This window comes from Myotis lucifugus, unplaced genomic scaffold (genome assembly GCF_000147115.1).
Source record: "Myotis lucifugus unplaced genomic scaffold, Myoluc2.0 scaffold_433, whole genome shotgun sequence".
Lineage (NCBI taxonomy): Eukaryota > Metazoa > Chordata > Mammalia > Chiroptera > Vespertilionidae > Myotis > Myotis lucifugus.
Genome location: NW_005871481.1, coordinates 88,993 through 101,272, shown reverse-complemented (window position 1 = coordinate 101,272; position 12,280 = coordinate 88,993). Strand labels below are relative to the sequence as shown.

The 12,280-nt window shown below is 43.2% G+C and overlaps 1 protein-coding gene across 9 annotated transcripts in view; it reads left to right on the top strand.

Moving 5' to 3' along the window:
- The window catches only part of WDR33 (WD repeat domain 33), a 105,858-nt gene that overhangs the window by 83,446 nt on the left and 10,132 nt on the right, over window positions 1-12,280 (top strand). For 4 of the 9 annotated variants that reach the window (XR_002826267.1, XM_006102830.3, XM_023744163.1 and 1 more), the window contains exons 8-17: window positions 1,594-1,720; window positions 2,832-2,986; window positions 3,078-3,156; window positions 3,833-3,943; window positions 4,309-4,403; window positions 4,613-4,699; window positions 4,928-5,067; window positions 5,716-5,868; window positions 6,788-7,891; window positions 9,941-10,049. Coding sequence is in view for 6 of the 9 variants with exons in the window: in XM_006102830.3 (XP_006102892.1) it covers window positions 1,594-1,720; window positions 2,832-2,986; window positions 3,078-3,156; window positions 3,833-3,943; window positions 4,309-4,403; window positions 4,613-4,699; window positions 4,928-5,067; window positions 5,716-5,868; window positions 6,788-7,891; window positions 9,941-10,049 (2,160 nt within the window). In the remaining 3 variants the exon portion in view is untranslated. Of the gene's footprint in view, window positions 1-1,593; window positions 1,721-2,831; window positions 2,987-3,073; window positions 3,157-3,832; window positions 3,944-4,308; window positions 4,404-4,612; window positions 4,700-4,927; window positions 5,068-5,715; window positions 5,869-6,787; window positions 7,892-9,940; window positions 10,050-11,576; window positions 12,184-12,280 lie in introns of those variants that run through there. The other 5 variants (XR_002826268.1, XM_023744166.1, XM_006102831.3 and 2 more) reach the window with 4 other exon arrangements.

Here is a 12,280-nt window from a genome sequence, read left to right as displayed (position 1 = left end):
CTCTTCTGAATTAGTGCAAATTCACTTTCCATTGCCTCTAGAACCGTCTTTTTCTTCTCCACTTTCTGTTTTTCTATTCTTCTATATCCTTCCTCCTTCACACCTAAAACTTCATAGAAGCTGAATTTGACCCAGGTTGGAGAAGAAGCTGTTTCCAATGATCTTTTTTTTTTTTTTTTAAAATATATTTTTATTGATTTTTTGCAGAGAGGAAGGGAGAGGGATAGAGTTAGAAGTATCAATGAGAAAGAAACATCAACCAGCTGCCTCCTGCACATCCCTACTGGGGATGTGCCCGCAACCAAGGTACATGCCCTTGACTGGAATCGAACCTGGGACCCCTCAGTCTGCAGGCTGACGCTCTATCCACTGAGCCAAACCGTTTAGGGCTTTCCAATGATCTTTATCTCTCTCTTCACCAGCTTCTTAGTGTATTTTGCTGTAAAATATTCTGGGAACTCTCTTTGTAAAGCACCCAATTTTTCAAAGGTCATTTCTTTCAGTTTTACAGATCTTCATTTTCACGTTTGTTAATGTCTTACATTTGTGAGGTGACCTCATGTTCTAGCCTGGTGGTGAAGAGAACTGTCCCTGGGACCCTGTGGACCAGGTTCAGATCCCAGCTTGTTCTTTTTTTAAAAAAATATATTTTATTGATTTTTTTTACAGAGAGGAAGGGCGAGAGGGATAGAGAGTTAGAAACATCAATGGGAGAGAAACATCCATCAGCTGCCTCCTGCACACCTCCTACTGGGGATGTCCCCGCAACCAAGGTACATGCCCTCGACCGGAATCAAACCTGGGACCCTTCAGTCCGCAGGCCGATGCTCTATCCACTGAGCCAAACCGGTTAGGGCTCCCAGCTTGTTCTTGTTGACTAGCTTTGGAATCTAGGACATGTTATTGACCCTGTCCAGTCCTCCTCATTTTTCGCTAGTGGAGATCATGATAATACTTTCCTTGGTATTTTGTTAGGATTTTAAGAGGTGATGCTTACAATTGCTCAGTACGTTGCTAACATTTAGTAATTACTCAGTAGGGCATCTTTTGTTAGCATCTCATCTGACGTGTGCGAATGAAGCAGGGATTGTTTTTGTCCTTCTGCATCTGAGTGAATGGGTTCAGGAAGAGGGAATACTTTTCCTGTCATCACACCAGAAAGTGATGTTGTCCAAACCTGAATTTAGGACTTTTGTCTTAAGGACTACTGCCAAGTGGGAGAACTAAGGTGGAGGACAGGAATTGTGCCTAATAATTAGGATAACATAGGAACAGCATGAAAAGTCTAAAAAGCTTTTTATACGGGGCTTGAGAGGTGCAGCTCCAAGAAGCCTTGACTAGACTCAGCACGTTGGCTCGAGGATGACAGGAGCTCCGGGAGCAGAGGAGTGGTTCCTGTGCATCTCGGCTGGAGAGAGGCTGCTGTGTATCCTTTAGGCTCCCAGACACAAAGGCCAAAGAGTCTTGAAAAAAGTTTAGAGCACCAAGATCAAAACATTTAATAGATTTTTCTACTTTGGTTCAAATTAGAATGGAATCTTGCTTTAAATATATATGACTGATTAGGTTTTTATCTTAACTTGTTTCCGACAGGGCATGGTGCTGATGTGAAATGTGTAGACTGGCATCCAACAAAAGGGTTAGTTGTTTCAGGAAGTAAAGATAGTCAACAGCCAATCAAGTTCTGGGATCCCAAGACTGGGCAGAGTCTTGCAACACTGTAAGTGATAGGACCCCCACCTTGGTCCCCGAACAAAGGGAACAAAGCTGCCTGTATTCTTTTAACTTTTAGCTTTCTCTCCTCTCGTGTATTTTTGAAAAAGTAGGTTAGAAAACAGATGGATTTGTATCCATAGCTGTCTTATTAATTAAATATGATTTATGTCTGAATTCCTAATGAAATACGGCTTGATTTATGCTCTGCCACAGCTATCTAAATTTAATTTGGGTATCACGGGAGTGGAAGGTGAGGAAGAGATTGCGAAGGAGGTGGTTATTACTATTCTGACTTACTGTCTCTCCTCGTTATAATGCACTTGGCACTGTGTGGAGTTGATGTGTATGCCCCTCACTAGACATACAGCCCAGCTTTCTCCATCCCACTATGTCTATTTATAGAGAAGCTTTTCCTCTATTTTTGAATCAGTTCTCAATTTTTTTGTCTGAGATGCGTACTTATGATGCAGCTACATAATAAATTTTTTTCTGAATTATCTGTAAACATGCACAGTGATATGAATATGTTGTTAACATTGTTTTGACCAAGCAGCTGTGTCCCGGTCCTCGTGATTGGGAGTGAGCTGGTTGGAGCAGGCTGCTGTGGCGCACACCTCCACTGGCCGCAGTCCACCCGCGTGTTTGGCAGTGGTGCTCTGTGGAGATGTGCACTGTGCAGGCCTCGGCTTGTGGCAGTGTCTTGAGTTCAAATTAACCCTCACACTATCCCATGCTCTTTTTTTATGCTTTGTCTTAATGAGAGGAGGTTCATTGAAGTTAAAAAATTTAATGAGCTTTATTGAATAGTAATTTATATGTTCCAATGCTTCCCCTGATTCAAAGATAAACTTTTATATCCATTTGAAGCTCTGCTGCTATTTTAACTGGTTAAGGAAAGCAATGCTTAGATACTGGACATTATTTCTGTCATTGACCTATTTTATTTCAAATGTACTTTTAACTGTGGTCCTATAATGCTGTTTCTTCATGCTTTATTGCTTCTAGGCTAAACCTCTTGCCATCTTGACCCATGTGCTTTTCAACAGAAATGGCCATTATATGGATTTAGATTTGTTTTTAATTCTTACATTATTTTCTTGGTACTTTGTTTCTAGTCATGCCCATAAAAACACAGTGATGGAAGTAAAATTAAATCTCAATGGCAATTGGCTACTCACAGCATCACGTGACCATCTCTGTAAACTTTTTGATATCAGAAACCTGAAAGAAGAGCTTCAAGTCTTCCGAGGTCATAAGAAAGAAGCCACAGGTCAGTGGCTTTTAGAGACACTTCTCCTGACTTGCCTATGGTGTTCTGAGGTCCTAATAATTTTGCCTTTCCCTGTGTTTTTGTTTTACAGCTGTGGCCTGGCATCCTGTTCATGAAGGACTTTTTGCCAGTGGAGGGTCCGATGGCTCTTTGCTCTTCTGGCATGTTGGGTATGTAACACTTATTATAAAGAAGTTGCCTATTGTTTGAAGAGAGCACCTGAAAGTGTAAAACATGACACCGTTTGTATGTTCTCTTGAGTGTTCATATGTTCTGTGTCAGAGACTTCCTGCAGCTTTCCATTCTGGAAACCCAGCTTGGACTAGAAAACTTAGCACATTTATTTTTGGATGTAGAAGTCATTAAGAGCAAATAAAATAGATTTTCTTGTTTCTTATTGGTAAATCATTTTTGAAGCATTTTCCCTAGCTGGTGTGGCTCAGTGGTTGAGTGTTGACCTATGAACCAGGAGGTCATTTTCGATTCTCCGTCAGGGCACATGCCTAGGTTGTGGGCTTGATCCCCAGTAGGAGGTGTGCAGGAGGCAGGAAATCAATGAAACATCATTGATGTTTCTCTCTCTCTCTCTCTCTCCCCCACTCTGAAATCAATAAAAACATATTTTAAAAAAATATGTTACTGATGACAAATCAGCGCCCTTATATCATGTGAAATTGACAGATTAAAAGTAATAGGCTTTGGTAGCTATATGTTACACTAAAATAAAATGTTTCTATATATGTATATATATATATGTGTATATATATATAATTTTTATATATATATAAAAGTTATATGTATATATAACTTTTGTGAAAAAGACTTCTTTCTGTGGTGCTATTGTAGGGTAGAGAAGGAAGTGGGCGGGATGGAGATGGCCCACGAAGGAATGATCTGGAGTCTGGCGTGGCATCCTCTTGGACATATCCTCTGCTCAGGCTCAAATGACCATACCAGGTAAGCTTTCTGTGAAAAAAGTAACAAGGGGTTACTGTGTTCATGGGGCAGGTGGAAATAAGTATGTACATTTTTTATTGATAGATTGGTATATTAATTTGTATTATATCTTGTTCTTAGGAACATTTTTGTGGTGTTTTATAAGTACATATGTTATGAGAAGGAGATTGAGTATTGAATATGACTTTGGTATTCAAATTTTGTTTTGCCTTCTGATTAAAAAACGTCTTTCTGCATTTTAAATTTTTAGAAGAAAAGCATTGTGAAATTGTGTTTACCAGAGGACTGGCTTGTACTCTTAAGTGCCCAGAAATATGCTGAGCTCATGCTCCTTGCCTTTCCCATCCATCACTTTTATTTTGCAGCAAATTCTGGACCCGAAACCGACCAGGTGATAAAATGCGTGATCGCTATAATCTAAACCTATTACCAGGAATGTCAGAAGATGGAGTAGAATATGGTGAGGCTCCGCACATTTATCCTTCTTTGAAATGAGATAGTCTGTTATAAAAGTGTTAGGTATTGAGAAGATTTTACAAAATGAATTTTAGTTTTATAGTTTATTGATTTGTAAACCACCGATGATAAGTTTCATTTTTATAAAAGTTCTAATTTTATTGGACCACTACATTTATAAAATCTCTATTGTGGATGTATTCCTATTTATAGATGACCTTGAACCTAATAGCCTGGCAGTAATACCAGGGATGGGAATACCAGAACAACTTAAATTAGCCATGGAACAAGAGCAGATGGGTAAGAGAAATTATACCTATCAATTCTATTTTTATAAAATTTTTATAGGTCTGTTTCTTATCTTTATGGTATTAAGTTATTTTGATAATGCCATTTTTTTAAAAGAAATGTTTATATAAGTAATGTAAACTGCATAACATTTAATCTATTCTTCCAAAAATGTGTTCATTGATGAAGTGGACACTTTCTTTTATTTCCTTGACTAATTACTTATCTTTATGATTACAGGGAAAGATGAGTCAAATGAAATTGAAATGACAATTCCAGGTTTAGATTGGGGAATGGAGGAAGTGATGCAAAAGGATCAGAAAAAAGTACCTCAGAAGAAAGTTCCTTATGCAAAACCTATCCCTGCTCAGTTCCAGCAGGTGAGTGGCCCATCTCGTTCATGCATTGGTGGTGCTGCTCAGTGAGTGTGATTGAAGTTTAGAAACAGGGTTCTCTGCATCCTCTCATTGTTGGCGATATTTCTGTGCTGTTGACCTTTAGAGCATTTTTCACATATTTCAGGCATTCTTAGACGTAGTTCCCATCTGCTGCTTTGCATTTAGTGCTGTGTTTGTCATGAGTCTTTTCCAGATCTTTTATTATTCTCACCTCCTTATTATCATCGATGCTATTGGAGGAAGGAAGAAAAAGAGGCCGGAGCACAGAGAGTGCATCAACTCTCTTCTGCATTGCCTGTCTTCTGCTTTATTGGTTCCCTCAGCACAAGGTGGGGGCGGGGGAGGGTGGAGTCCTTTGGAAGAGGCAGGTGAGCTTCACATTCTTAATAACATGCCAGATCTAACAGCTTTTAGTAATTTAGTGATTGCTACCTAGTCATGTGCTTGCCAAATCCCACTCATGTGTCACTAAGAACTAGCATCAGAAATAAAGACAGTGCACCAGGTGCGCCACCTTGTATTCAGAAAGTTGTAATGAGCCAATGAATGACATGATAGAATGGTTTTTCTCATTCTGCCATTGTAAATCACACACTTAGGGCATATTTTAATATTCTCTTCTTTCCCAAGGCTTGGATGCAAAATAAAGTTCCAATTCCTGCCCCAAACGAGGTACTGAATGACAGAAAAGAGGACATTAAATTGGAAGAGAAGAAAAAGACGCAAGCAGAAATTGAGCAAGAAATGGCCACATTACAGTATACTAACCCACAGCTTCTAGAGGTAAGCTCTTTGGGGGATTCCAGATGCTCTAAAAAGTAGGGCTGACATTATTGATATGCTCCTAAGGAGAAGGGACGGGCCTCTCAGAGGGTCTGATAAGCACCACCCCTTCTTCCTCTACGGGAGGAGCTAGTTTCTAACTAGAGCAGTCAAGCAGTGAGTAGACCTAAGTTAAATATACACTTTAGTAGAAAAGAGAAAGCCAACAAGTTTAAATTTAAATTCACTTATTTATCCCCAGATAAAATAATTTTTCTTTTTCTGTCGGCTCTAAAGCAGGTGGTTTGTTCTTAGTTTTCCTACCTTGACAGCTACCAAGAATAACAAAAAACTGGTAAATTTTTGGGCTTTTCCTGGTCAAGATGGATGTACATAATCTTGACTGTTGTTTCCCAGTACCTAAGAAGAGTTAGTCTAGAGCAGTGGTTCTCAACATTCCTAATGCCGAGACCCTTTAATACAGTTCCTCATGTTGTGGTGACCCCAACCATAAAATTATTTTTGTTGCTACTTCATAACTGTAATTTTGCTACTGTTATGAATTGTAATGTAAATATCTGATATGTAGGATGTATTTTCATTGTTACAAATTGAACATAATTAAAGCATAGTGATTAATCACAAAAACAATATGTAATTATATTTGTGTTTTCCGATGGTCTTAGGTGACCCCTGTGAAAGGGTCATTCGACTTCCAAAGGGGTCACGACCCACAGGTTGAGAACCACTGGTCTAGAGTGAGTCTGGAGGCCTGAGCGCCATCTGTATGTCTGAATGTTATATGGACTCTAGTTACTGCTGGGGCTTTAAGAGGTTGATGCCTCGTGTTTGTTTTGAGGTTCCCCAATGAAATAAGTGACAGCCACATTGTCATCTTCTGGCTTACTTTTCAGTATGCTTTTTCTTTTTTTCTTTCCAGCAACTTAAAATTGAAAGGCTTGCACAAAAACAGGCTGAGCAAATTCAGCCTCCTCCTGCATCTGGTACCCCTCTTCTTGGACCCCAGCCCTTTCCAGGACAAGGTCCAATGTCTCAGATTCCTCAAGGTTTTCAACAGCCCCATTCATCTCAGCAGATGCCAATGAACATGGCTCAAATGGGGCCTCCAGGTCCACAGGGACAGTTCAGACCCCCTGGACCCCAGGGACAAATGGGACCACAAGGTCCTCCATTGCATCAGGGAGGTGGAGGGCCACAAGGATTCATGGGACCACAAGGGCCCCAGGGCCCACCCCAAGGGTTGCCGAGGCCTCAGGACATACATGGCCCCCAAGGAATGCAAAGACATCCTGGACCTCATGGCCCTTTGGGACTTCAAGGACCACCTGGGCCACAGGGTAATTCTGGTCCTCAAGGTCATATGGGTCCTCAAAGCCTACCTGGCCCACAAGGTCACATCGGCCCCCAAGGCCCACCTGGTCCCCAGGGGCATATGGGCCCTCAGGGGCCTCCAGGTACTCAAGGTATGCAGGGGCCACCTGGTCCCAGAGGAATGCAAGGACCTCCTCATCCTCATGGAATACAAGGCGGGCCCGGGTCTCAGGGGATCCAAGGTCCCGTGTCTCAGGGACCTCTGATGGGACTGAATCCAAGAGGAATGCAGGGTCCTCCAGGCCCTCGAGAGAATCAGGGTCCTACTCCCCAAGGCATGATGATGGGCCACCCACCTCAAGAGATGAGACCTCACCCTCCAAGTGGACTACTGGGACATGGCCCTCAGGAGATGCGAGGCCCTCAGGAGATGCGAGGCCCTCAGGAGATGCGCGCCATGCAGGGGCCTCCACCTCAAGGGTCGATGCTGGGCCCTCCCCAGGAGTTGCGAGGGCCACCAGGCTCACAAGGACAGCAGGGGCCGCCCCAGGGCTCTCTGGGGCCTCCACCCCAGGGTGGCATGCAGGGGCCCCCTGGGCCTCAGGGACAGCAGAACCCTGCCCGCGGGCCACATCCATCTCAAGGGCAAATGCCATTCCAGCAGCAGAAAACAGCTCTACTGGGCGATGGGCCCCGGGCCCCCTTCAATCAGGTATTCTTTCTTTCCAACTGTGGGCATTACCCTTTGGGAAGATGCAGTGCACGGATGCGGCACAGCTGACAGGAATGCCTCTCAGGTGGTGATAACGGCCTGAGAAGAGCATCACAGCTGAAGTGGGAGACAAGAAAATGAAATAGACCATCACATGTATTGCAATGTGAATCTTAACTTCTCAACTAGTATTTTAATAGATGTTCTTCCAGAAAAGATGGGATCTAGTTGATAATTGTTCCAGGCCTCCAAAAGAGCTGTGGCCTGGGGAGGAAGCTGGCGGACTGCCAGCCTGTTGTGCTCCCTTTTCTGGGTCCTTTGTAGCGTGGCCTGCCAGCTCTACCTTTTCAGATAGTTGTTTAAGGCCCCAGTAGACCTTAATTCTCAGGCCAGAATTACACGTTCTCGAATTCTGACCCTGTGGACGGAATTCTGTCCAAGTTGTTTTCAGCTTACAAGAATATTTGTGAGGGAATATTTCTATGGAATTTTTCTTGACCTTTTTTTTGACAGTTTGGCTTTTATTGGCCAAGTTATATTGCTCAGGTTGCTTGGGGAGACGTACAGAAGGACTGCATGAGCAGGGAAGGGTGAACACGCTGGCCTCTGGGGTGTGTGCTCCTGCACCTTTCAGAGGACGTGACTCCCTGGCCTCCATTCCCGTGGAAAGGCCATACTGTGGACACTGTGTAGAAAGCACTCTGTTAACGGCTCTGAGCATTTGTCATGTGAAGATGACCACTGGATTTTCAGAATTAAAAGAACTAGCTAAATAAGATTATGTGGTACTCTTCATTAGATCTTCCAGAACTGAAAAATTTTATAGCAGCGAAGAATCTGATGGTATTTGAGTTTACTTCCAGAGTTTATTGTGCACTTTTTAATAAGTTTTATTCTATCATGTACTAAAATATTTTATAAATGCAAAGCATAATGCTGTAAAGATTTAATTGACATATAGAAATATTGATGGAATGAATATTTGAAATAGGGTATTTCACATCTCAGAAGTTGGCCTGATGAAATCTTTGCTCATGTTTGTCACATACTGAAATACTTTCTTCACTTTGACCAGGCGAATTATTTAAACCAATTGTTTTAATTGGTTTAATTTACTGGAATTGCTGTCAGGTATTAACAGCATGAGTTGTTTGGGGATGAAACATACAAAAAACAAATATAGAAATTACTGGTGTTATTGTTATAGCTATAGTGGTGTCCTGCAGTGAGAGCTGCTCTTTCATGCCAGCTAGTTTGGAGTGTGAATACAATTTTGCTATTGATTTTTGAAACTGCTATTTTCATAGAAGGTGTGTGTGTTTGTCAACAGACCTGATCCAAGGTCACTGGACAGTGTGGGAAATCAGAATTTAGACATGGCTAGATAAAAATACCGAATATGAGGACTAGGGACAAATTTGGGGTCCAGAGCAAGGAGATTAAAAGCATCAGAGCAACGGGTTTGTATTAAGATAGAAGCTGCCAGAACCAAATGAATCCACAAGATCCCAGGTGACGGAGCAGGGAGTGAGCAGTAGGTAGAGATAGGGGGCATGTGAAAGGAGCAAGCTGGTGTGGACACCTCCCTTGGCAGGAGCCCAGCCCTTTCTGTTCTCCACTCCCCTGTTCACACCCAGCCCTGCTGCCTGCCGTTTTGTGGCTCGAAGAAGCTGTGGCACCCGAGAGGAGTGGCGCGTCCTGGAAGAGTGCCATCTCCCTGTTGCCAGGAGGTCCTCTGTGTGGGGTATTGTCATTACCTCATGATTTCTCGCTTTCCATTGATGTTCTTGTTTAGCTTAAGAAGTCAAGATCTAGCTTTAAATAAAACCTATCAGCAGGTTTAAAATAGGTGTGTTTCCTCTTATTATGGTAAAAGAAGTATCTCCCTGAATTTAAGGACAGTTTTGCTATGATCGCCACTAGCTATACATTTACTGCTGGAGGCTTTGGGGAAACCTAATGTTTTTCTCTTGTCACATTATAATACAATTGCTATTCACAAAGCACAAGCTGTGGTTTCACACTCCCTCTTTAAAAACATCTTTTCAGGAAGGACAGAGCACAGGCCCCCCACCCCTGATCCCAGGCCTAGGGCAGCAGGGAGCACAAGGTCGCATCCCCCCTCTTAATCCTGGACAAGGACCTGGCCCTAACAAAGGTAAATATCTGCTGGCGGGGTAAGAGGTTGTATTTCACCACCTTTGCGTCAACCTTACTGTTGATGCAAAAAAAAAAAAAATTTTTTTTTTTTTACAATGCATAGCTTTACTGGTAAGTGTTTGATAGAATGGTCACTTGAACCTCTAGGAAAAACAAGAGCACAGCCACTTCAGGTCACAGTTCTGTCTGATGATGCATTCACCCATGGCTTTGCTTCGTTAGCCAGAAACCTGCTCAGGCAGCGAGCTCCTCCGGAGCGGCCGGAGGCCTGTCCGCCTGCGGGGATGGGAGTGCTCTGTGCCTCCAGCGCAGGAGCAGCTGAGAGCTGAACTGGGTCATTTTAGATGTTTTGATGGGATAAAGAATTCCGAGATTTTAAGTGTTTTTAATATCATCCCCTTCTCCCTCCAAATTGTATCAAGTATTGGATTGTTTAGCTGGTTACATTATTCTGCGCCACTTGGAAAGAATAGGGCAGCGCACCGACCTGCCACGCCTCGGGTGGGTGATGCTGTGGAGAGCACAGAGGTGAGAATGCCAGTGTTTAGTGCAGTGATGGCGAACCTTTTGAGCTCGGCGTGCCAGCATTTTGAAAAACCCTAACTTAACTCTGGCGCCGTGTCACATTAAAATTTTTTGATCTTTGCAACCATAGTAAAACAAAGACTTATATTTTTGATATTTATTTTATATATTTAAATGCCATTTAACAAAGAAAAATCAACCAAAAAAATGAGTTCGCGTGTCACCTCTGATACGCGTGTCATAGGTTCGCCATCACTGGTTTAGTCAGATGTGGAGCTGTTTGGAAATTAGGTGTTAATCTTAGGAGTTGAAAGAGCACATGCTGGGAGCCAGAGTCCTTGTTCCCAAAGGGGTAAGCTCTTCTCCTGCGCCCGCAGGAAGAGCTGGAGCAGGGATGTAGAGGCTGCAGGCTGCTGGAGAGTTGAGGGGAGGGCTGGGAGGGAGTGGGGGGAAAGTAGGAGGTGCAGTGGTACATTCAGTGGGAGGACAAACCAGAGAGCCTGTGTACTGTGCAGGTGGCTTTTCAAAGAACTTCACTCCTTTTCCTTTTTTTTTTTTTAAATTGGCTAAGTCCACAGCATCCTGTGGTTCATGTTAGGGTTCTTGTGGTTTTATCAGATGAAGATAAGTCCTTGTCAGCATTTCCAGCCCTAGCACTTGGGGAATTTAAAGCTTGATTGAATGTATATGAGATATTAGAGGTAGGGATAAAGGAAGGAATACAAGAATTAGATGCTTATTTAATCCCATCCTATGGAGGGGTGGCCCAAGGGCAAGTAAGAGAAAGCAAGCATGAAGGACCATCTTTGGAATTTGGGGGCTGTAAGAAAGAAGAGTCTTTTATCCACAAGGTACAGCCGTCAGCAAGCTGAGAGCCTCCTCTCCCCCCCTCCCCGCCCTGTGTCTGTCTCCGCCTGTTTCCCTCCTTGTTCTTCCCCTCTTCTCTTTCTTTCCTCTTCTCTTTTCTCTTTCCTCCTTCCTCCTCTCTTTTTCCTCCCAGGGACAAAAGGGAGAAGGGAGAGCCGAAAAAGGGGCCCTGCCGTCCCCTACTGGACTAACCCGCGCTGCCGCCCCATCCCTGGGGGCCACGTCCCTTCTAACTGGTAGTGGTGGGTTTCTTTCCCTGGATAAACAGGGGACTTGTAGACAGAAAGAGTCATGGGAAGATTAGTCTTCATAGGTAAGTCCAAGTGGAATATGCTCAGCTCCTCGGGTCAGAGGTCACACCCAGTTCCAGCAGCAGAATGTCCGAGCGAAGACGTACGTCAGGGATACTGAGAGGTGGGGGCTGTCTTCCATTAGGAGACAGGTCTGGGGCATTTGCAAGCTGAACCAAGAGGCGGGTCGGAAGGGGCTTTCCTGAGCATGATGGAGAGGGCTGGTTTCATGGAGGGAAGGAGAGAATTCTTCAGATGCTGTATTTTCATATGGAAACTTCCAAGTTTTTTAAAACATGTTCGAATGGTGAGGAGGGATTGAAATGGACAGAAATGTAAGAGGAAGGACATTGGAAGGGTAGGAATTATGGCTTACTATGATGCCTGGAAACAAAATTCAGCTCATCTTTATTGCCAGGGTGCAGAATGAAAAGAATTTTATTTAAGGCCTTAGTTGTTTTAGAGGCAGGAGTGTCCCTTTGCTCTCCACTTTTCAGAAATGTCCCCTTAAGGTGTATGTTGACCGAAATAAGTGCTCGTTTAAAAT